This window comes from Panthera pardus, unplaced genomic scaffold, assembly GCF_024362965.1.
Source record: "Panthera pardus isolate Hobbes unplaced genomic scaffold, ASM2436296v1 HiC_scaffold_22, whole genome shotgun sequence".
Lineage (NCBI taxonomy): Eukaryota > Metazoa > Chordata > Mammalia > Carnivora > Felidae > Panthera > Panthera pardus.
Genome location: NW_026526788.1, coordinates 28,398,457 through 28,424,834, shown reverse-complemented (window position 1 = coordinate 28,424,834; position 26,378 = coordinate 28,398,457). Strand labels below are relative to the sequence as shown.

At 35.8% G+C, this 26,378-nt stretch overlaps 1 protein-coding gene across 3 annotated transcripts in view; it reads left to right on the top strand.

Annotated features, from left to right (window-relative positions):
• CTNNA3 (catenin alpha 3) overlaps window positions 1-26,378 on the top strand; it is a 1,799,646-nt gene that overhangs the window by 117,026 nt on the left and 1,656,242 nt on the right. For all 3 annotated transcript variants that reach the window (XM_053888526.1, XM_019444306.2, XM_053888525.1), the window contains one exon: window positions 10,125-10,317. In XM_053888526.1, the coding sequence (XP_053744501.1) occupies window positions 10,125-10,317 (193 nt within the window). The remainder of the gene's footprint in view (window positions 1-10,124; window positions 10,318-26,378) is intronic.

Below are 26,378 nucleotides of genomic sequence, written 5' to 3'. Positions count from 1 at the left end.
TATGGTGTTTGTCTTTGTCTGACTTATTTCTCTTACAATATTGCCCTCTGGTTCCATCCATATTGTTACAAATGTCAAAATTTTATTTTTTATGGCTGAATAATATTCCACTGTATATGTATACCACATTTTCTTTATCCATTCATTGGTCATTGGGCACTTAGGTTGTTTCCATATCTTGGCTGTTGTAAGTACTGCTGCAGTGAACATGGGATGCATGTATTTTTCTGAGTTAGTGTTTTCATTTTCTTCTAACAAATACCCAGAAGCTGAATTGCTGAGTCATATAGTTGTTGTGTTTTTAATTTTTTGAGGAACCTCCATATTGTTTTCCATAGTGGCTGCATCATTCATATTTCCACCAACATTGCACAGAAATTCCCTTTTTTCACGTACTCACCAACGCTTACTATTTCCTATCTTTTTGATAATGATGATTCTAACATGTGTGAGGTGATACCTCATTGTGGTTTTGATTTGCATTACTCTGATAATTAGTGACATTGAGCACCTTTTCATGTAGCTGTTGGTTATCTGTATGTCTTTTTTTTGGGAAAGTATATGTTTAGGTCCTCTGCCCATTTTTAATTGAGTTGTTTTTTTGCTGTTGAGTTGTAGGAGTTCTTTATTTATTTTGGATATTAACCCCTTATTAGATATATGATTTGCAAATATTTTCTTCCATTTAGTAGGTTGTCTTTTCATTTTGTTGATGGCTTCCTTTGCTGTGCATAATCAATTTTAAAATGAACATCAACATTTAAATCACTTATGGTCTCTAGTCAAACCACATTTGCATTGCTTTAGAATTTTGACCATCGAGCTCTACAAATCAAATCACTATGGTCTTTCCTATTGTTTGTTGTCTCTTATTCAGACATGATTAGCAGGTATATTTCCCCTGGATATTTCCAATAAGAAGTTTTGGGTTTGAAGAGAAAAGCAGTAAGTCTCATGGTCTAGGGAAGATGGGGAAGGAAGAATCTGACAACAGATAGTGGGAGTAAAATGTAGTAAAGTTTTATAAGAATGTGTTGGCAAAACATATGGCATAATTTATTCAACTTTGTTGTTGATAGGGTTATAAATGTTTATTAAACAAAGCTGAGACACAGAATTAGGGGTCATAACCATACCCCATCATCAATCACTCCTAGAGGTGGAATGATGGACTGGGTGGACCATGTGAACACAACTTAACTGCTACATGTAAAGAAAACCCATTTTTATTTTAGGGCCAGGTTGGTCTTGGTTGGATTGTTCACTTATTTTATTTCCTTCAAGCAGTTAGTGGTTATTGATGGAAAATAATTGTCCTTTTTTTTTTTTTTTTTTTTTTGCTTAGCACCTCTTTGAATCACTACTTCACTATAAACTACTGGTTATTGATTCATCAGAAAGATTAATGCTTGCTTTATCTATAAATAACAACATGAATATAATTTCCCCTTAGTTCGCTCAATTCAGTATTTTGATGGTTTTTCACCACATTTTTGGAAACATTTATTTGGAGAATGATTAAGATTACATTTTACCAAAGCCTAAATTTGTGTCTGAATTATTGCTCTGTGTAAAACAAGTATCTTTTAATTAATTAATTAATTAGAGAGAGAGAGAGAGAGAGAGAGAAAGAAAAAGCAGGGGAGAGGGGTAGAGGGAGAGTGAGAGGAGAATTCCAAGCAGGCTCCATACTTGTGGAGCCTGACCCGGGGCTTGATCTCACAACATGAGATCATGACTTGAGCCAAAATCAAGAGTTAGAGGCCTAACTGACTGAGCCACCCAGGTGCCTCAACTAGTATCTTTTCTAAATAATAGTCACATTCAAAATGGGAAAAGCTACATATCCTATGATTAATAGGTTAATGGTTGGGTTGCCTAAAGATACTACCTATAAAGGTTGGGGTGCCTAGAGCTCAGTCATGTAACTTCTCAGCTCTACTTTGTTTTTGGGAAATATCATCCAGTCTCATGATTTCAAAAAAATACTGTTCTCAAACATCTTTGAAATTTTAGTAAGACCAGTAAACCATTGATATATGAATAATTACAATGAGAATGTAAGCTATAAGAAACATATTTCCAGCTCTTATCTTTCTCAACTCCTGAATTGTATACTAGTCTCTAACTTAGAAACTCTAATAGGCAATCTTAACATGCCTAAAGTTCAACTCTTGATCTTCTTCCTTCTTATGTCTCCTTAAGTAAATATTACTTCCATATACCCAACTGATTAGGCCATATACCATAGAGTCATTCTTGTTTCTTTAATAACCCATATTCAATCTATCAGCAAACCTTGTTGACTCACCAGAATTACCAGAATTCTTCCACTTCTCAACAACTCCACCAGTGTTCCCTGGAACAAGCCAATGTGGTTTCTTGGGCTACTGCAACAGTCTCCTAACTTTTTCTGTCTTCCATTTCTCACCCCTCTTCCTTGATCCCTGTTTAATCCCCAGTCTATTCTCTTGAGTAGCCAGAATGGATCCTTTTAAATTTTAGGTCAGATCTTGTTCCTTTCCTGTTCTAAAACCTTCAGTAGCTCCTGATCACAAGAATAGAATTTCTAGTGTTGATGGTTATCTACAAGGCCTGTACAACTTGGTGCCTCAGTGACAGCCTGACTTCATCTTTTATGTTCTCACCTCACTCTACTGTAGGTACTCTGGCCTTCCTGCTGCTCCTGGAACAAACTAATCAAGCTTCTGTCTTGGAACCTTTGTACTTGGTGTTTCCTCTGTTTGGAATATTTTCCTCCAAATATTCAAACGTCTTACTCCTCTACTTCCTTGGAGTCCTTTTTACCTGATCAGAGAGACCTCCTAAGATACCACATCTAACCAGCCCTTCCTCATCACATATCTATTCTCTTCCCCTCTTTACTTTTTTCATAGCACATATCAATACTCAGTATTATGTTACACAGTTATGTATATATTTGTTTATTCTCTGTCTCTTCTCAGTAGGAGGAGGGTCACTGACATGTCCTTCTGGTGAAGTGCAGGTGCACCAATATTTTTTGAATAAATGAAATGTAGGGTCTAGATTTGTTTTTTTGTTTTTTGTTTTTTGTTTTTGTTTTGTTTTTGTTTGTTTTGGGGTGTCAAGTAGTTAAGTAAAAACTGGAAGAAACTAACATTTGATATTAGTGTCAGCGTGTGGTCTTTTCCTGGTTGTGTTTAAGTTCATATTTTTTTCCAGGAATAAGTGTACTTTCTGAATTAGAACATTTAGCTACAGCTGTTTGTATTTGACATGTAAATCTCTTTGCTTTGTTATGCCATCTGCATGGCCCAGAAGGCTGGTAGAACTGGAGAGGGATCTATCTACATGTGTTTTGTTATCATCCCTCAATAGCTCCAAGTAATAGCTTGGCTAGCAGTGTTGTTAATCTAACAAGCAAATAGAACTCTAAATTATATTTTAAAAGATGATGGTTGTTTTATACTTTCTGTGTCATTAGTGGTGAGGATTGTTATAGGCTGAATTGTATCCCTCTCAAATTCAAATGGTGAAGTCCTAGTCTTTAGCACCACAGATTGTGACTGTATTTGGAGATAGGGCCTTTAAAGTGGTAATTAAGTTAAAATGAGGTCTTTAGGGTGGGCCCTAATCCAGTATGACTGGTGTCCTGATAATAGGAGATTAGGATGTGCAGAGAGAGAGATACCAGGGGTGCATGCACACAGAGAAAAACCATGTCACAGTGAGAATGTAGTTATTTGCAAGCCAATGAGAGAGGCCTTAGAAGAAACTGACCCTGTTGACACTTTGATCTTGGACTTCCAGTCTCTAGAACTGTGTGAAAATAAGTTTTTGTTGTTTAAGTCGCCCACTCTAGGAAGGTCTATAGGCAGACATGGCAAACTAATATAAGGGTTAAAAAGTGAAAATCAGTAATAAAAATAATGTGCCTGCTTTTTTTACTTATAGTTTGAAAATGAATGATGTAAGCTGTCTTTTTTTTTTCTTTTTGGCTACAAAAAGACAAGACTGAATATAAATATATACTTGATTCTAGATCACTGAACTGATCAGACTTCAGATAAACTATAGGAATGGAGACTTGGCTTTCTATGATAGTAGACATGGGAAATGACAAAATATCCTTCATTAAGGAATTCCTTTTGATGAAAACTAAGTTGTATCACTGATTTTAAAATTTAATTTTGGCTTAGCTACCAGCTGTCTTTATAACTGAAGAAATCACTCAACATTATGGCTCTTCTCTAAAATCTAGAGTTTCATTCATCTTTTCATTAAGTAAATCAACACTTATTATTTTCAGTGTGCTAGCTCTCGGTTTTCAGGATGAATCAAACATGGTCCCTGCCCTTATCAAGTTCATGGTAAAGCTAGGGAGATGGTAATAACAGCTAATTACAAAATGCTGTAATGAGTGGTGTGAGAGGTACATACAAGGGGCTGTGTGGGGAGGGTGATATTCCAGGTTGAGGATGCCAAACATTTCTTGTTCTGGGCCTAATAAGTAGTTTGTGGCAAACTCCACAAGTAGAAAATGAGAGTGAAAATTTAGTCAGAAATGAGATCATAAATTACCTCATAAGCCATACTTTAGACTTTATCCAAACCATGCTTTAGACTTTTATCTTATAGGCAGTCAGGAACCATTGGAGAGTTTTAAGCTGGTACAAGTATTTCAGATTTGCGTTGCGGAGAGATGGCACTATGGAAGTGTGGGATGGGTATGGAGATGTGATGAGGGCCAGAATTGATGGATATACTTCTTATAATGATAGAGTAGAAGACAGGATAGCAGAAGATAGAGTAGAAATTGAGGCCATGTTTCTGTTTCACAGAGGATAGCTTGGAGGGAATGTAGGGTAGGTCAGTAATCCAGAGAGCAGCTATGAGAAGCAATGGTCCTGGGTTGAAGAGGATGTGCCAGAAACTGAAGCTTTTAAACAGACAGTTTAAAGTACCTAGAGAGGAGGTAAGAGGAAGGGAATATCCCAGATGGCCTCTGGATTTCTGCCTCAGTTTAGAAGTACTAGTCACTGAGGTAAGAAATACAGATGGAGGAGGACTTGTTTTTACCCCACAGTACCTTTGTACCTGGTTCCCTTTACTTGGCTTTCTTACCCGCCATCTGTCCTGGTAGAAAACTGTCTGTTCTTAAAGGCTCTTCTTGGAAGTCCTACTTAATCCTTGTGAATGTTTGCAATCTCTTTAGCGCTCTCTTTTTTGTTTGTAAGCCTAAGCAGTTACATTCTGCCTATTATATTGCAGCTAGTTGTGTATCTCTCATCACCATACTGGAGCTTACTCATCTTTATTTTCTAAATGTCTGGGGTATTGTTTTGAACATAATATGTGCTCAATAAGTGTTTATTGGCTGAGATGATCTAAAAGAAGATTGTAGTTGGTTTAGGGGTAATGTTAAATGCCAGTTGAGTGGTATACATTTGCTGGATTTCCAATACTTCAGTCCTCTACAGTGCTTTTGTTAACACGGTGAAGGTTGTTTTTGGTAAGAAATAAAGAACAGTTGAAATTACCAGTAACTTGAAGAAGGGATCCTCTCCTTCCCAAGAGTAGATGATACCTTTTTCTTTAAAAGATCACTGGTTTTACTATAGACAATTGTATACAACAATTTTATATTTTTAACCTTTACTTTGTTTCAGAACTCTGTTTGAAATTTTTAGCTAATTAACATGGTTTAAATGTCTTCTATTTTATTTCACACATTAAAATTAACTCAAGGAAGCAAAAGTAGCCCTTGAAGCTATTGGAAGAAGGTTAAAATTCAAAGTGTTTTAGCTAACAAACAAGAAAAGAGATGGCTGTTAACATGTCCTTTTTATACTACAATGATAGTAGAATTAAAAAAATAGATTAGGAAAGAACATGGTTATAGAATATAAATGTATTAACCCAAGTGGGCATTTAGAGAAGATTTTCTGCAAAGCTAGGATCTGAAGTACTAAAGCCATTGTTGCACTAATGCAACACATCAAAGTAAATTAAACCTCACACCATATTCTGCAATGCTCTTATTATGCACTAGTGTTGCTCTATATATAATGACAGTTGATGGCTTGGTTCACTATGCATCTCAATGTAATTTTCAGTATCTTTGGAGCACCCAGAGAAACACACCAGAATTAGGAAAGATTAGAAAACCCTTTTTTTTGGTACTATAAATTTTAGTATATAGGTATTACAAAACATTAAATATATACCTGGTGAGCTCATTCCCACATGTATGTATGAAGGTGTCTCTGTAACCTAGCTCAGATTTACATACTGAAGAAAAGCAAGTGAACCCAAGCTCTCAGAGAGCTTGGAGAGCCAAAACTTTTTTGTTTGAGAGGGACCACCTAAGGTCACAGAAAGGAAGAATGGGGAGAGTTGTACACTAGTGACAAAAAGAAAGGTTAATAAGACATAAGCTAGGATTTACATTACAATCATCTTTGCTGTAAGTTCCAACTAAAGTTTTTGTGTTGCCTATAAAAATATAACTGATTTTGACTGAAAAAGAAAATGGGGAAACAGGAATTATTTTATAGAATAACCTGAAAACTAATTTTTACTGATACTCCTTCAAGAGATGGGAGACTTTTTCAAATAACAAATGCACTCGCAACTTTTAGTGAGAGTCATCTGTCATCCTGAGTCACAGTTACTGAAGCAAGTTGGTTAGATCCTGTAAGATAAGTTAGTTAAAAAAAAAAAGATTTAGTTTTCTTTATCCACCCCCCCCCCCACCCAGGATTACCAAGCCATCTTTACTCTCTGAAATAAAGTGAATCATTGAAAGTGTCACTTGACTTTAATTTAATCAGTGTTAAATAACTATATTGGGGTATTTCAGAAGAAGACATAGGTATAAATGATTGGTAAATGTGGATAGCTTGCAGGTTGCAATTGCATTTATTTTGATGGAAGCACAATGTTCTTATACAATGTTCTTTTCACAGTTCTTTGGCATTTATTATAAGGAACAAAGCATTTCTGGAATGCTCATTTTAATTTCAAAGCTCAGGCTATTCTATGGAAAACATTTGGCGCAGGGAGGATCTGAACAATAATAGAGGAATGTTCAGTGGGAAGCGTTGTGAATTGTGGCACTTAAAATACATTCTGAAGGAACATTTAGACAATGATACTTATTCTTCATTTTACACAAAGATTTAAACTAGGTGCTATAATTTGTCTTAATCTGGACAAATATCTTTTAATTCTTGATGTATATATTAGGCTGACAGTAGTGAGATATTTGTGTTTTGGAGTATGTGAAAATCCATGTAATAATTCAGGCATATTATCATCTTTATCATCTATGCATGATAAAGACATGTGGCCCTATTTGGCTGCTTGCAAAGCATATAGGAGGTGCTTTGTTAACTGAATTCATCACATTTAGCACACGGGACCCCCTTAGAGCAAGATGAGGGTAGCTCCAAGAGAACACCTCTGACTAGGATCCCATAACAGACTTTCTATATCCATGTGGGGAATGGACTAGAAAATGTACATTAAATATCAACCAATATTTGAGTCATGTTATGCATTTTACAAGACATTTTACGTATTTAACCTTCACACAGTCTTATAGGTAACATGATCTCATTTTCCAAGAGAGGAAACAAAAGCACTGCACTCTGGGTTGTAGACATGAGAATAAAGCAAATTAGAATATAGCAATAGGTCTATTGGATGGAGGAGGAGAATTGAAAGGGCAGACAAAAATTATTTTCATCTATGTATTTCCCCCATAGCTTGTAAGTTCTTTCTCAGTTCCTAGCTAAAAAACTGTGTCCAGACATAATAAATAAACAAATATGTCATGCTCCATAAGCAATAAACAAGCCAAACCTTTAGGGGCTGCAGAACAGGAAGGTTATGTATAGTCTGTTCTCAAAGATGTGGTGCATGATTGTTATAAGCCTTGGCTATTTGATGATATGCGGGATTCTAGTTTTCCATAGGAGTTTCAGGTCTTCTAATTTATTTTACTTATTTAAATTTTTTTTATGTTTATTTATTTTTGAGAGCAAGAGAGACAGAGCACGAGTGGGGGAGGGGCAGAGAGAGAGGGAGACAGAATCTTAAGCAGGCTTCAGACTCTGAGCTGTCAGCACAGAGCCCAACGTGGGGCTCAAACCCCTGTGCCATGAGATCATGACCTTAGCTGAAGTCCTATGCTTAACCGACTGAGCCACCCAGATACCCCCAGGTCTTCTATTTTAAATACTGAAAAGACGTGTTCTTTTCCTTCATCTACAATGGGGATCTTCCAGCTTTGCTTATAAAAATGTTAACTAAATTTATTATTGGTATCCAAGGCTTAATTAAGAAATTGGTATTTTTTACAATGTAATTTTGTATGAGGTTTTGTTTCCAAATACAGTTGCTTAATTTCTATCTCTAACCACAATGAGACACCACCTCACACCTGTCAGAATGGCTAAAATTAACAACTCAGGAAACAACAGATGTTGGCGAGGATGCGGAAGAAGGGGAACACTTTTCATTGTTGGTGGGAATGCAAATTGGTATAGCCACTCTGGAAAATAGTATGGAAGTTCCTCAAAAAGTTAAAAATAGAACTACCCTACAACCCAGCAATTGCACTATTAGGTATTTATCCAAAAGGATACAAAAATGCTGATTCAAAGGGACACATGCACGCCAATGTTTATAGCAGCACTATCACCAATAGCCATATTATGTAAAGAGCCTAAGTATCCATCGACTAATGAATGGATAAAGAAGATGTGGTGTGTATATATATATATATATATATATATATATATATATATATATATATATATATATAATGGAATATTACTTGGTGACCAAAAAGAATGAAATCTTGCCATTTGCAACAACGTGAGTGGGACTAGAGTGTATTATGCCAAGTGAAATAAGTCAGAGAAAGACAAATATATGATTTCACTCACTGTGAAATTTAGAAACAAAACAGATGAACGTAGGGGAAGGGAAGGAAAAATAAAATAAGATAAAAACAGAGATGGAGAGGGAGGCAAAACATAAGAGCTTCTTAAATACAGAGAACACACTGAGGGTTACTGGAAGGGAGGTGGTTGGGGGGAAGGGGCAAATGGGCGATGGGCATTAAGGAGGGCACTTGTTGGGATGAGCACTGGGTGTTATATGTAAGTGATGAATCACTAAATTCTACTCCTAAAACCAATACTACACTGTATGTTAATTAACTTGAATTTAATTAAACTTTTTTTAAAAAAAGCCCTTCTTTTCAATGACCCCATTCTTTAAGCCATTTATATAACAAATATTTATTGAGCACTTACTTTGTGCATTGTTCTGGGTGCTGGAGAAAAGACACATTTTTTGCTTTCATGGAATTTACTTTTTAGTATTAGAAGCATGAAATTAACATATAAACAAAAAAAAGTCAAGCCCTGTAAGTGTTTTGAGGAAATATAAAGTGGGATGAAGGGATAGAGTGAGAGAGGGTGGGGATGGGGTAGTCAAGAAAGGCCTCTTGATAGGTGACTTTGGGTAAGACCTGTTTGAGAGGCCTACTGAATTAGGGGAGACTGTATGGGACAGGTAAGAGAGGTTACAAAGGGCCTATATGTAATTATTTGAATTTGGTCCCCCTGAGATAACCAGTGTTTTATATTTCAGAGTGGTTCTGTGCCCTCTCAACATTAATAATGTCTATTCTCAGCCTAAATAGACTAATGCTTTACTGACTTAATTATGATTATTTTGCCTCTTTCTTAATATAGATTGCTGGCTACAAAGTGATATAAATAATTATTATATATGAATATTTATATATACATATATATATAATATATATTGCATTGTTTCCATAGTAAAACTTGGTAAGTTTCAATCTCTGTGGCTCTTCCTTCTTCCTGCCCTTTCTCTCTCCCTTCCTACCTCCTTCCTTCGTTCCTTTTTATCTTTAGTTGAAAATTCCATAGCAGCTGATAATATTGGTCTTGGTTCATTGACTTGACTTATGAGGGTGTACCAATAGTACTGGGAATAAATCGTGTTACTATGAAATACTTCCTTTTGTTTTGGGCTGTGATGTCCCAAGACTGTGTTTTCACAGTTTGTCTAATGAGTGGCTTGTGTTTTTCCAATTTTAGGTTACTACACTTGTAAATTGTCCCCAGAATCCTTCTAACAGGAAAAAAGGATGTTCAAAAAGAGCCAGAGTCCTTCTAGCTTCTGTGGAGGAAGCGACTTGGAATTTATTAGACAAGGGAGAGAAGATTGCCCAGGAAGCCACAGTTTTAAAGGAAGAGCTTACTACTGTACTTGAGGAAGTTCGCAAAGAAAGTGAGTACTCTAGTCCTGGTCAGGAGCAAACCGTATATCCTTAGGGTGTTAGTTACAGAATTAGATTTGTGAGCATTTTGTTTCGTTGACTTGAGTTTATTAGTCTATCTGTAGAGCTCTGAGGAGCTGGCTGTGGGAAGCTGAGTGGCTTATTAGTCAGCTCTAAGACTCAGAGTACTACTTACTCCTGGTTCTTCCCTTGAATTGTTGAGTCCCTGCAGGCAAGTTCTTCCCCTCACATGCCATAGTTTATCCATAGTAAGCAAAGAGAAGTGTATCCTTTTTTGTCATAGAATATAACGACATATGACTAATGAAGCTGAAGATGTGTTTGTCCATACATAAATTAATTATAAAGTTCCTTGTTAATAGTTAGAGGTATTAAGTTACAGACCTGACTACTTAGAAGTACATTTTTTATTTTTTCATTTTCTAGAGGTTTAGATTTTCTAAACTTAAAAAGAAATGCTTTGCATAAACTATGCATAACTCATGTTGCTGCTATATGAATATTATAAAATGAAAGTGTACATGTCACGTTTTGATGTATTTACTTACATATGATAATACAACAATTTCATAATGAATGTAAGTCTCATTTGCAGACTCTTTTTAAAAGAACTGCCTTATTTATATATCAGCTTGCTGCAAGAAACTATCTTGAGAGGATAAGAAAACTTAAATATTCATGTTCAGTTTTATAAGAGACTTGGGGTGTTCATATATTTCCCTTCGCAACATAACTTTATGAAAATCAAAAAATGTCAGTTAATTAAATAATTAAAATGAATATACTAGCTATAATAAACCTTAGGTCAAATACAGGAGATTTATTTTTTATTTGTTATATACTTTATATATGACTTATATTTTACAGAGTCTCTTCTGAAAATATGAAGAAAATAAAATGTCAAAGATAATTTCAAATGAATTCATCACTCCTCCCTACCCCCTACCACTTTAGACCCTATCCTGTCTTGTCTGTTCTGGTACCATTATCCACATAGTCACCAAGTCAGTTTAGACTCTTTGTTCTCATTTCACTCTCTCTTCCAATTAGTCTCTAAGTTCAACAAATTCTTTCTCCTTTTGTCTCTCAGATCTTTCCCTCTTTTTCATTACTGATGTTGCCTCCTGAATTCAGGATTATTGCATTAGCCTTACTGTATACTAAAGCCAAATACATCTTTTAAAAAGGAAAATACAGTTATTTTACTTCCCTGCTTAATTTAAATCCTTTTAAAGCTTTTGAAGGATTAGGGGTATTATCTTTCTGGATAAGGTTCAGGCTTATAAATCTAGCTCACTCAGCATTGCATTATTTGGCTTCTATCATTCTCTCCCTTTTCATTTCCTGATTCTGGCCCCCTCTCCAGCTTCCAAACAAGAATTTGAAGTATTTTGAATGGTCCATGTTGCCTTATGCCTCTGTACGTCTGTTATCAGCTATTCCCTTCACTTGGATTACGCCTCTTGTTCAGCCAGTTCTTACTTATTGCACCAAACTCAACCCAGGTCTTTTCTAGGAAGTGTGTACTGACCTTGTGATGCTCATTTAGATATCCCTCTTCTGTGTCCCCACAGACTCTGAGCATCTGCCTTTAATAGGATTTACTACCCCAATACACCAAACATTGATTTACTTGTTCAATAAATCTAGACTTTTAATCCGTGAAGGTGGCAAATACCAGGTCTTATGTGATGAGAAGTACCTGACACATAACAACCACCTGATGTTTGTTAAATAGATAAAACAATTGAAGCATCATTTTGTCATTTTATATTATAAAATTTTATAATGATTTTATCTTTGTTTTTATGACAAATTATCTCTCATGGTTATGGTTTTTTTTTAAAGGTTATTTATTTTGAGAGAAAGAAGGAGAGTATGTGCGTGTACACAAGCAAGCAGGAGAAGGGCAGAGAGAGAGGAAGAGAGAGAGAATCCCAAGCAGGCTCCGTGCAGAGCCCAATGCTGGGCTCGATCTCTCAACTGCAAGAGTCAGATGCCTAACTGACTGAGCCGTCCAGGTGTCCCTCATAGATATGGTTTCTTTCCTGAGTGTTTTCGTAAGGAATATGAACGCTATTCTGGTATTGTTCTTCTCAGATAATGAGATCTATTTGACAACATAGTTTTTGTAAGCCACCTCATAATACTATGTAAGACACTGGTCATTCTCAGCAGGAAAAAATAAAAGCATTAATTGGCATGAAATGGCATATATTTTTTTTAAAAAAGTAAGTTACCAGTTTTTGACTCAAAAAGCAAATTATTTTAAAGAGAAGGTCTCAAAGAGAAAGTATGTGTGGCTTTTAGGATTATGCAGTATATCCTTCCCTGTGTTCTATTATAATGTGTGAAATCATATTATCATGTGATAGATGTGGCATATGCTGTGTACACAACAAATGCATTTGGTTAAAGATCACCAAGTGCTTTATACTCTGATTTTTTTTGACAAACTGCCAAATTGAACTACTGCCATTTGAGTGTGGGAGGAAAGCAGTGAAATGGCAAATGGTTTTGGAATTTGGGGAATGGCCAATGCTTATCCTATGGATTGCAGAGATAGTAACAGTGAGAGCACTGTTCCGAAAAATTTGGAAGGAATTTTAGCTCACTGGTGAAGTTGAAGTATCAGGAGAATGAATTCTGATTCAAGCGCCTCTTTGATACTAGAAACATATTTTAGTTTCCTGTTTTTTTTTTTTTTGTTTTTAAGGGCTTCGTCCAGTGGCATAATGTAAAGGACTAATGAAGAGCAAATATTGTTTAAAATATTTGAGAAAGTGAAAAAATATTAGATGTAGGGGGTATTTTTATTTATGTATTTATTGACTTATTTTCAAAAAGAATTTTGAGACTAATCTAGAAAATTTCTTCTATTAAAGACAGTGTAATTTATGTAGCATTACAACAGAATTCTGTTTTATTCTGTTTAACTGACTTTAGTGGCTTTAGTTAGAGATGTGAAGTGATAAATAATGTAGATATTTGATTACCTAAAGAACTGGCCTGTGGAAGATGGGACCTGGATAGTAGTAGGGGAGGATGGTGAAAGGAAATGTCATATGTGAGTAGAACTGTAGAGATCCAGCAAAAGTGGCCCACACAGTGATTATTTTTTACTCATAATCTTACAGTTTGGCCCTATACTTACATCCATACAATGGCCAAGTATTAAACCCAGTATTTTTTAAAAACAGTTTTAGAATATCACATAACAATTAGCTAGGAATTATCTAAAAATTGTTCATAATGTTTGGATTACACATGTTTTGCCTATAGCATATATGCTACCTTCATATAGCCTCTACTTCTAAGTCACACATTTGGTTACATTTAAAGTTTTTTAAATGTTGAGAATAAGATCAGTACAGAAAAGTGCATACATTATCATGAACAACTCAATAAAGTTTCACAATATAAACACACTAATGTAATCTCTACCCAGATCAAGAAATAGAAACTTACCAGAATCCTGGAATCACCCCTTGTGCCTATTAGTTACCACTTCTTCACCTCAAAGGTAACCATTATCCTGGTTATTACATAGGTTAGTTTTTTGCTTCTTTTTGAACTTTACATAAGTGGGATCATATAGTATGTTATGTTTTGAGTCTGGCTTCTTTTTGTTCAATGTTATGTTTGTGAGATCTCATCATATAGTAGTCCATTCATTTCATTGATGAATAGATCATAGTTTATCCATGTTACATAGATAGACAACTGAATTTTTTCAGTTTTTGGCCTTAATGAACATTGTTGCTATGTACATATTTGTGTATTACTTTTGGTGCATTAATATAGATATTCCTGCTGGGTTATACTTAAGATGAAATTGCTGGGTCATAAGGTATATACTCAGCTTTAATAGATTTTATCAAACAGTTTTCCAAAGTGGATTTTCTAATTGGCACTCTTATCAGTAATGTAAGAATTCCAGTTGCTCTACATTCTTATTAACTTGGTGTTAGCAAGTGTCAGTGTTTTTGATTCAAGTATATGTAGTGGTTTTTCATTGTAGTTTTAATTTGTATTTCTCTGATGAGAATTGCGTGCTCTAGATGTGAGACTTTTGTTAGTTGTGGATGTTAAAAACATCTTATTGCTTTCAATATATCAGCATTTTTGATACTCAGAAGTAATTTTGATAAATTCCAATTAATTATTTTATACCTTTATGGATAGAATTTTTTCTGTTCTGTTAAAAAATTTTGTCTACTGCAAGTCAAGAAGATATTCTCATATGTAGTACAGGCTTTATTGTTTTACCATTATGAATGATGTGAGCTAGGAGTCATGATTCTTTTTTTTTTCATATGGGAATTCAATTGATCAAGTATTATATGGATGCTTATGGAAGTTTGTTTCAGTATAGTTATTGAAAAAAATTACTCTTTCCCAGTTGAATTATTTTTGCAACTTTGTTGAAAATCAGTTGACCATATCTGTGTGAATCTATTTAGGAACTCTGTCCTGTTTCATTGATTTGTGTATCTATCCTTACACCAATAACACATCGGCTTGATTACTGTACCTCAGAGTAAGTATTAAAAATTATCTTGATTTTGTAATTTTAGTGAAAATATAAAGAGACATTCAACTTCATTAGTGATCAGATATGCAAATGAGGTATATTTTATGCAATTCAATTGGCAGAAATTAAAAGGTCTTTTAAAGAGACTTTGAAGTAACAGAATCTTTTATTGCTTTGTGGAGTGTAAATTGGTACAACCACTTTGAAAAACAGTTTAGACATGTCACTTTTGTTAAATGCCAAAGTTCTATCCATCTCTCTCTTTCTCTCTCTCTCAATATATATATATTGATGTGGTGTTGTTGGTGTATAGAAATGCAATTGACTTTTTTAGATTGGTACTTGTTCAGGTATTATCTCTGAAATGAAACATTAAGATCGTTATTTTTAAATAGTTTTTTAAAATGTTTTTTTAAATTTATTTTTGAGACAGAAAGAGACAGAGCGTGAGCAGGGGAGGGGCAGAGAGTGAGAGAGGCAGACACAAAATCTGATGCAGGCTCCAGGCTCTGAGCTGACAGCTCAGCACAGAGCCCGACACGGGGCTCGAACTCACGGACTGTGAGATCATGACCTGAGCTGAAGTCGGACACTTAACCGACAGAGCCACCCAGGTGGCCCAAGATCGTTATTTTTTTTTTATTATTTTTTTTAATATATGAAATTTATTGTCAAATTGGTTTCCATACAATACCCAGTGCTCATCCCAAAAGATGCCCTCTTCAATGTCCATCACCTACCCTACCCTCCCTCCCACCCCCCATCAACCCTCAGTTTGTTCTCAGTTTTTAAGAGTCTCTTATGCTTTGGCTGTCTCCCACTCTAACCTCTTTTTTTATTCCTTCCCCTCCCCCATGGGTTTCTGTTAAGTTTCTCAGGATCCACATAAGAGTGAACACATATGGTATCTGTCTTTCTCTGTATGGCTTATTTCACTTAGCATAACACTCTCCAGTTCCATCCACGTTGCTACAAAGGGCCATATTTCATTCTTTCTCATTGCCACGTAGTACTCCATTGTGTATATAAACCACAATTTCTTTATCCATTCATCAGTTGATGGACATTTAGACTTTTCCACAATTTGGCTATTGTTGAGAGTGCTGCTATAAACATTGGGGTACAAGTGCCCCTATGCATCAGTACTCCTGTATCCCTTGGGTAAATTCCTAGCAGTGCTGCTGCTGGGTCATAGGGTAGGTCTATTTTTAATTTTTTGAGGAACCTCCACACTGTTTTCCAGAATGGCTGCACCAGTTTGCATTCCCACCAACAGTGCAAGAGGATTCCCGTTTCTCCACATCCTCTCCAGCATCTATAGTCTCCTGATTTGTTCATTTTGGCCACTCTGACTGGTGTGAGGTGATATGAGTGTGGTTTTGATTTGTATTTCCCTGATGAGGAGCGATGTTGAGCATCTTTTCATGTGCCTGTTGGCCATCTGGATGTCTTCTTTAGAGAGGTGTCTATTCATGTTTTCTGCCCATTTCTTCACTGGATTATTTGTTTTTCGGGTGTGGAGTTTGGTGAGCTCTTTATAGATTTTGGATACTAGCCCTTTGTTTGATATGTCATTTGCAAATATCTTTTCCCATTCCGTTGGTTGCCTTTTAGTTTTGTTGGTTGTTTCCTTTGCAGTGCAGAAGCTTTTTATCTTCATGAGGTCCCAATAGTTCATTTTTGCTTTTAATTCCCTTGTCTTTGGGGATGTGTCAAGTAAGAAATTGCTGTGGCTGAGGTCAGAGAGGTCTTTTCCTGCTTTCTCCTCTAGTGTTTTGATGGTTTCCTGTCTCACATTCAGGTCCTTTATCCATTTTGAGTTTATTTTTGTGAATGGTGAAGAAAGTGGTCTAGTTTCATTCTTATGCATGTTGCTGTCCAGTTCTCCCAGCACCATTTATTAAAGAGACTGTCTTTTTTCCATTGGGTATTCTTTCCTGCTTTGTCAAAGATGAGTTGGCCATACTTTTGTGGGTCTAGTTCTGGTGTTTCTATTCTATTCCATTGGTCTATGTGTCTGTTTTTATGCCAATACCATGCTGTCTTGATGATGACAGCTTTGTAGTAGAGGCTAAAGTCTGGGATTGTGATGCCTCCTGCTTTGGTCTTCTTCTTCAAAATGACTGGCTACTCGGGGCCTTTTGTGGTTCCATATGAATTTTAGGATTGCTTGTTCTAGCTTGGAGAAGAATGCTGGTGCAATTTTGATTGGGATTGCATTGAATGTGTAGGTAGCTTTGGGTAGTATTGACATTTTAACAATATTTATTCTTCCAACCCATGAGCACGGAATATTTTTCCATTTCTTTAGATCTTCTTCAATTTCTTCATAAGCTTTCTATAGTTTTCAGCATACAGATCTTGTACATCTTTGGTTAGATTTATTCCTGGGTATTTTATGCTTTTTGGTGCAATTGTGAATGGGATCAGTTTCTTTATTTATCTTTCTGTTGCTTCATTATTAGTGTATAAGAATGCAACTGATTTCTGTACATTGATTTTGTATCCTGCAACTTTGCTGAATTCATGTATCAGTCTAGCAGACTTTTGGTGGAGTCTATCGGATTTTCCATGTATAATATCATGTCATCTGCAAAAAGCGAAAGCTTGACTTCATCTTTGTCAGTTTGGATGCCTTTGATTTCCTTTTGTTGTCTGATTGCTGATGCTAGAACTTCCAGCACTATGTTAAACAACAGCGGTGAGAGTGGACATCCCTGTCGTGTTCCTGATCTCAGGGGGAAAGCTCTCAGTTTTTCCGCATTGAGGATGATATTAGCTGTGGGCTTTTCATAAATGGCTTTTATGATGTTGAAGTATGTTCCTTCTATCCCGACTTTCTCGAGGGTTTTTATTAAGAAAGGATGCTGAATTTTGTCATATGCTTTTTCTGCATCGATTGACAGGATCATATGGTTCTTCTCTTTTCTTTTATTAATGTGATGTATCACGTTGATTGATTTGCGAATGTTGAACCAGCCCTGCATCCCAGGATTGAATCCCACTTGATCATGGTGAATAATTCTTTTTATAAGCTGTTGAATTCGATTTGCTAGTATCTTATTGAGAATGTTTGCATCCATATTCATCGGGGATATTGGCCTGTAGTTCTCTTTTTTTACTGGGTCTCTGGTTTAGGAATCAAAGTAATGCAAGCTTCATAGAATGAGTCTGGAAGTTTTCCTTCCCTTTCTATTTTTTGGAATAGCTTGAGAAAGGTAGGTATTATCTCTGCTTTAAATGTCTGGTAGAATTCCCCGGGGAAGCCATCTGGTCCTGGACTCTTATTTGTTGGGAGATTTTTGATAACTGATTCAAAAACTTCACTGCTTATGTGTCTGTTCAAGCTTTCTATTTCCTCCTGATTGAGTTTTGGAAGTGTGTGGGTGTTTAGGAATTTGTCCATTTCTTCCAGGTTGTCCAGTTTGTTGGCATATAGTTTTTCATAGTATTCCTTGATAATTGCTTGTATTTCTGAGGGATTGGTTGTAATAATTCCATTTTCATTCATGATTTTATCTATTTGGGTCATCTCCCTTTTCTTTTTGAGAAGCCTGGCTGGAGGTTTGTCAATTTTGTTTATTTTTTCAAAAAACCAACTCTTGGTTTCGTTGATCTGCTCTACAGTTTTTTTAGATTCTATATTGTTTATTTCTGCTCTGCTCTTTATTATTTCTCTTCTTCGGCTGGCTTTGGGGTGTCTTTGCTGTTCTGCTTCTATTTCCTTTAGGTGTGCTGTTAGATTTTGTATTTGGGATTTTTCTTGTTTCTTGAGATAGGCCTGGATTGCAATGTATTTTCCTCTTAGGACTGCCTTCATTGGGTCCCAAAGCATTTGGATTGTTGTATTTTCATTTTCGTTTGTTTCCATATATTTTTTAATTTCTTCTCTAACTGCCTGGTTGACCCATTCATTCTTTAGTAGGGTGTTCTTTAACCTCCATGCTTTTGGAGGTTTTCCAGACTTTTTCCTGTGGTTGATTTTAAGCTTCATAGCATTGTGGTCCCAAAGTATGCATGGTATGACCAAGATCGTTATTTTTAAAAAGAAGGAAACATTTGACACATGGAAGCACACATGGTCTGTTTCATTGGGATCCCTTATGATAGTAAGACTATGGTACTTTATTTGGCTTATATGGGAAACTAATTTTACAAAAGTAATGATACAGTATGCAACATTTGCTGTTCATACATGAAATAGCAGAAAACAGGAATTATAATGGGTGTGTGTGTGTATATATATATATATATATATATTTGTATGTATATATATATATATATTTTTTTTTTTCTTTCTATTCATAAACATTTCAGTTTGCTGTTTGGAAAAGAAGGTAACTAATTATTTGGGTTTAGCAAATGTCTTAAATATTTGTCAGTTAAATTTAAAGTTGTAAAGGAAACTTGAAATTTATTTTAAATGTAACTTAGTGGTATTGTGAGATCCCTACAGAGGGTAGGCTTCTCAGTTATCCTGGCTTTAGCCTTGCCTTCAGCTAGTAAAAAAAAAAAATTAGATAGAATTGTATATTTGAATTACAACTGGAAAAAAAAGACAATCTTGTGTTTTTATCAATGCTTTGATTAATAAAAAGGAATAGGACAAAAATCATGTGGAATATTAACTAAATCTGGTTCAGAGTTTGTTGTAATCTGAAATAAAATATGGACATGGGGCAGCTGGGTGGCTCAGTTGGTTGAACGTCTGACTCTTGATTTAAGCTCAGATCATGGTCCCAGTGGATCGTGGGATTGAGCCCCATGTTGGACTCCATGCTGAGAATGGAGCCTGCTTAAGATTCTTTCTCTCTCTCACTTTACCCCTGACCCTGTTTGCACTCTTTTCGCTCTCTCTTAAGAAATATGGGCTTACTATGAGAGAGAAGGGTTGTAGAAAGAAAGTGAATAATCAGTATTTCATTGATGAATCATTAAGAGGGAGAAGAGATGATTACAAAAGAAACCATATTTAGGCTTTTTAGACTCTTATGCCCTTTTCTGTTCATTTGTAAACATTTGTTAAGTGTCTGGTATTTACCTATTTTGGTTAAATATTTGGAATCTGTATTTGGTTTTATTTTGGGCCCTGGGACTATAGATCTATAAGATGTGCCCTAGGTATTAACAGCCTACTGGGGTAAATAGAACATAAACAGTTCTATTTATGTAATAAATAGATTTATGTAATAATAAATTATGTAATAATGTAACAGACATTATTACAATAAACAGCTGTAATAATGTCTGATAAATGCTATTGTAATAATATGTCTCAGAGGCTGTGGAAGCACATATGAAGGAGCAATAAAATAGTGTTTCTAAACTTCCATTTTTCTTTATTTTACCATTAAGAGGGAAAGAGGAGTCTCTCCCATATGAGTACAGGTGAATATGTATATAATTTATAGGAAGATGTGCTGTATGTTTAGCCTGTCTTTTCTCACAGAGTTGCATTTATTTATGTTTTATTTTAAAAATTTAAATATTTATTGAAACTATTGAAATCTTTGTATAGGTCTGGCTCTGTTCTAAGTGCTAGGCTCTCAGAAGTGAACTATATAGACAAGGCTTTCCCTTTTACTGGGGGGACAGGTAGTAAACAAGTAAACAGACTTAATTCTTAAAGGATATGAGATTCTTTTTCCTTTGAAAATTTAAACATAATGGTTTTCTCATGAAAACACTGCTTTATCTTAATACTTATACATTTTTAGATTCCTGCTTGAAATATTGTTGACCTTGAACAATGCAGGAGTTAGGGATGCTGACCCCCATGCAGTCAAAAACCCATGTATAACTTTGACTCCCCCAGCACTTAACTACTAATAGCTTACTGTTGACCAGAAGCCTTACTGATAACATAAAGAGTTGATTGACACATATTTTATATCTTATATGTATCATATACTATATTCTTACAATAAAGTAAACTAGAGAAAGGAAAGTGTTATTAAGAATATTGTAAGGAAGGGGCGCCTGGGTGGCGCAGTCGGTTAAGCGTCCGACTTCAGCCAGGTCACGATCTTGCGGTCCGTGAGTTCGAGCCCCGCGTCAGGCTCTGGGCTGATGGCTTGGAGCCTGGAGCCTGTTTCCGATTCTGTGTCTCCCTCTCTCTCTCTGCCCCTCCCCCGTTCATGCTCTGTCTCTCTCTGTCCCAAAAATAAAAATAAAAAACGTTGAAAAAAAAAATTTAAAAGAATATTGTAAGGAAGAGAAAATAACTTAAAGTACTCTACTGTATTTATAAAAAAGCCACATATAAGTGGACCCATGCAGCTCAAACCTTTGTTGTTCAAAGGCCAATTGTAAAATAAATAAAAATGTATATGTATAAAGGGATAAATTAATTTGAGATTTCAACAGTGTTCAGATAAAGATTAAAGTTCAACATTTTTGTATACTTCTCAGACAGGCTAAGATGCCTACACAGGTGTAGCATAGCACTAATCTATATACTTTGGTATGAATTATCTGGAATGTACAGTTTAACACCAATAGCCTTGGCAGTTATTACTACCAGAGCCAGCAACTGGAAACATGTACTGTAGGCTTCATGTTGATATATGTCAAGTGGAAAAGGGCTTGCAAATTTGTTGGAATCCTGCCTCTGCTAAAATACTTTCACATCTATTTTTAATTGTAGGCCTCCACCAAGGCTACTATGAGCCAATTGGAGGCCTAGGAAGATTAATGAGGAGATTTTTGAATGCATTAGAGCCCTCTAACTATAGCTTTCCTTCCCAAATATGGTGCTATGGCATTTTATACTAAAAGAAATGCTATGCTATCTAGCCTACTAATGCAGGAGCCTCCCAACTGTATGTTTGTAAAATTTAGGCCAGCAGCAGCTGATAACTTGCCCCAGTTTGCATGGCTCATGAGTATTTCTAGCAGGCTAGTGGCTAGGGAGGGACTGTCCCCTCCCTGGTGAGAAGTAAATGTTTGTATTGAAAAATGCACATGTTTGTTATGTGCATAATATATGTATTCAGGCATTTAAAAATTTTATCCCTATTTGTACATTTCTGTAGTTTTTCATTTTAATGATTTGCAACACCCTAGGTTTATAGACTTTTTCCCAGTAGGAATTAGAAATCAAGACTTAGTATCATCCATATTAGTCAGAGAAAACGATTACTTCTAGAAACGATTATTCCTAGAAAATGGTATCCTGGAAGTGTAATTAATCTTTCTATCAGTATACTTGGGTACTTACTTAAACAACAAATGCCATTATAGAATTTCCAATATTGACCTTTAAAATGTTACCTGTTGCCTCCCTAATTATTCACTGCATTTTTATTTTTGTAGAGGGAAAGAAAAACGTGTCCTACAGAAAATAGAGATTTAAAAAATTTGCTGGTGTCATTTTGGGTCATCTGTGTTGAAAGATCTTATCTTTTGAAGCTCAGCTGTATTGAAACTTTATTTATAAAAGAAAATAGCAGTTCATTTTTAGCTAACTGTCCCTAAGGAACAGGTCAGCTTTATCTACTGTGCTCAACAACATTGCAGTTAGGACGTAGATAAAATGTTTGGTATTTACCACCAATTACTCACAGCCTATATATGGTTTCAAAGGCAACAGCTGTTGCCTCATTATTTCCATCTATTGCTATGTTGATGTTGTGTATATTTAACTGTTATTATATCTCAAGAGTGTTCTTAGATAAGCATAAAGTCACAAATACAATAATCTTTCTACCAAATACATTGTGTTTGAGGAGATGCAGTTCATTCTTCATTTGAAAGGGGATGATGAACTCTTGTTCTAACACATTTTAACATGCATGCATGGTGTCTTGTAGCTGGCAGAATGTTTATGGAAACACTTCCATTGAAGACTGATGAGCTAATTAGCTACATTGCTTGTAAACTACTAATTGCTGGAACACACTCAACATGGCATCCCTTAGTGTTCACTTGAAATATCTGCAGCAGGCTTTTCTTATAGTGCATTTGATATTCTCAGCAAACTCCATCTTGAAGTGTTGTGTGGGCATTTGCGAAGTACTTGATGTGTGTATGCAGCCATCTCATTTTCAGTCACCTGATAAGTTGGACCTATGACATATAGACAGGCTGATTTGAGAAAAGAATTACAATGTCCATTTTGAAACTAAGAGGTATTCTGTAAGCCACATACCATTTACTCTGATGTATAATTCAGAGGTAGGAGTAAAGATTTAATGCATATTAACAGATTGATTTATAAATGAGGAGACCTAAAGCTAAAATGTGAACTGAAATCTCAGCTGGTAGAGAGTCTGAAATCAAAGGTGCGATTCATAGATTAGCCATGGCTTTGTTTTCTTTCATGACTGGAGAGATGGCACTACTCTGTAATCATTTAATAAATGTGTGCAAAGGTAACAGAGTAGGTGATCTGAAGTTTATCCGTATAGATGGTAAGTCTGAACATTTTTATTTTGTGGAATATTTTAGTGTTAAAGAGTGAATTAAGCTGTTGGCAATATCTCAGTGTCAGAAACAACAATTTTTAGAATTTCTGTCCTTGACTCTTTCTTCTTGTCTCCTTTTTCAGTTTCAAAGGAAGTGGTATTCTTTTTCACTCTGTAAAAATTTCTAATCTTTACCTGGATCCTAGTATACTTCTTCTCTTCTTTTGAGAGACATTTCTTCTATAATTATCTTTTCTTTTTCTAGCATGTTCATTCATATGTCTTTTCACTGGTTCTTTCATCACACATATTAGCTTGTTCATGCTTGACAATTGGCAAATATTCAATAAAAATTCCATTTCCTGATGGACCTAGGGGGTGTTATGCTAAGTGAAAAAAGTCACTGAGGAAGACAAATGCTATATGATTTTGTTCATATGTGGAATCTAAAAAAAAACAACAAATGAGTAAACTAACAAAAAGGAGAATTAGATCTGTAAACACAGAGAACAAACTGATGATTGCCAGAGGGATGGGGGTGGGGAATGAGCAAAATGGGTGAAGGGGAGTGGGAGATACAGGCTTCTAGATATGGAATGAATAAGTCGTGGGAGGGGTGCCTGGATGGCTCTGTCAATTAAGCATCTGACTTAGGCTCAGGTCATGATCTCACAGTTCGTGGGTTTGAGTCCTGCATTGGGTTGTGCTGACAGCTCCGAGCCTGGAGCCTCCTTCAGATTCTGTGTTTCCCTCTCTCTCTCTCTGCCCCTCCCCTGTTCACACTCTGTCTTTCTCTCTGTCCCTCTCTGTCTCTCAAAAATGAATAAACGTTAAAAAAATTAAAAATATAAGTGACGGGAATAAAAGGCACAGCCTAGGGAATATAGTCAATGGTATTGTAATAATGTTGTATGGTGACAGATATGGTAAGCTACATTTGTGGTGTACATTTGTGGTGAGCATAGTCTAACATATGTTGAATCACTATTTGTACGCCTTAGACTAATGTAACATAGTGTATCAGCCATACTCAAAAAAATTCAATTTCCTTTGGCATATTCTTTTTTAAAAAAATTCATTTATTATTTTTGAGAGAGAGAGAGTGAGAGAGAGAGAGAGAGAGTGTGTGTGTGTGTGTGTGTGTGTGTGTACTCATGCATGCACGTGAGCAAGGGAGGGACAGAGAGAGAGGGAGATAGAGAACTCCAGGTAGGTTCCCTGCTGTCAGTGCAGAGCCCAATGTGGGCTCAATCCCACAAACCATGAGATCATGACCTGAGCCGAAATAAAGGGTTGGATGCTTAACCGACTGAGCCACCCAGGTGCCCTAGTCCATTCTCTTCTTAAACTTTGAATCCTGTTTCACCTTTTCTGTTCCTCTTCTTTGGTCTATTTGTTGTTTTCCCCTTCATTTTTAGGATGTTGTACACTGAATTTTCTTACTACTTCTCCACACCCTTCTTCTCTTTCCTCCTTCACTTTCTCTTGTCTCCTATGATTTTTCTTAAGCCTAAGTCTCTGTCCTCTCTTTTTTCCTTTCCTTGGGCATCTTTTTCATTCTCAGGACTTTAATTATAACTACTTTGTTGACAACTTTTAGTTCTCATATTAAAGCTTTATTGCCAAAAGCCGTCTGTTTTTCAGTCATTTTTCTACATTAACACATAGGTAATCATGCCCAATGCACTCCCACAAATAATGGTCTTTCTTGGGAACGTTTGATGCTCAACATACTAGTTAAAATGCTACTTCCTTCTTCCCCAGTGAGAAGTGATATACACTGTAGTCAATACCACTGCTCTCACCATTTAATAGGTAGTTCCACTTAGCTATTTTGGTATTACCTTAAATTTATGTATAAACTGAACTCATCATCTTGCACAAGCCCTATACAAACTTTTATATCTCTGGTATCATATGACTTGAACTCTCAGCACATTTGAGACAGTTGATTATTTTCTCTTTCTAAAATACTCTGTTTCCTTGAATAATAGAGAACCACACAGTTCTCATTTTCCCTCTTTATCTCTTTGGCTACTTCCTCTCTAGCTACTTTTTTGGTTCATCTTTTTCTGAATGGTCATATAATGTTGGAAATTCTCAAAGCTTGATCATTGTATAGAATGCATGGAAAGCAAAATGGGAAATCAATTTGTAATGGTAGATTTGTATAGACCTTGGAGATCCTTGAATAGCAAGATAAAGATGCTGAAGCACCACAGGAAATTTTTGAGTCAAGACAGTGACAGGACTAGGTCTGTGCTTCAGGAAGATTTATCTGGCATTATTATATAGAAGATAGAGAGGTTATATCTCCACAGTGCCTTTCTAATGATGATAAACAAACAACTGTAATAATATTAGTATTTATGTGTCTTAATGAGATAATGTACGTACAGCGTTGATCACAGTGGTGGGCACAGACATTAATCCTCTGTGAAGTAGCTACTATTGTTATTTTTATTGTGTAGTTGAGGAGAGTTGAATTTAGAAAGAACTTGCCTATGCCTATGCCTATGCCTATGACTTGCCTGAGGTCACCCAGTTAGTTGCCAGAGTTGGGACTCCTTTCATGATGCTATATTTAAGAAGTACTTGTTGACTGTTTGGTAATTATATATATCTATTTCTCTTTGTTTTTGCTGTCATTTAATATATGACAGTTAGTTATATGTTAGTCTAATCCCTCCAAGTATCTTTGGAATTGGTTGAGAATAATGCTCTAGTACAGCCTCAAACTGTGCTCCTTGGAAACTAGTGTTCCTGGAGATGCTTTTCTGTGAGAAAAAGCAGTTAAATAAACTTCTAGAACTCTAGATTAAAATTTTTAAACAGGGTTCTCTACCAGAGGATTTCTCAGTCAGTGCATTTAAAATGCTAAGTTATATTGCAAATATCCAAGAAGGGAATTGGTTATAATCTATATCGATAGGTTGTGTTCCCTAGAAGTAGCACCTAAGATAAGGGTTCTTGTACAAATGATTTAATGAGGGAGTCCTGTGTGAAACCTATGAGGGGTTGAAGGAATCAGGATAGGGTGGGGAAGCAGCTGAGCAAAACTGAGCTAAAGCTGTACTGAAGTATGGCAAATACTAGTCCAAGGTGGCTACTG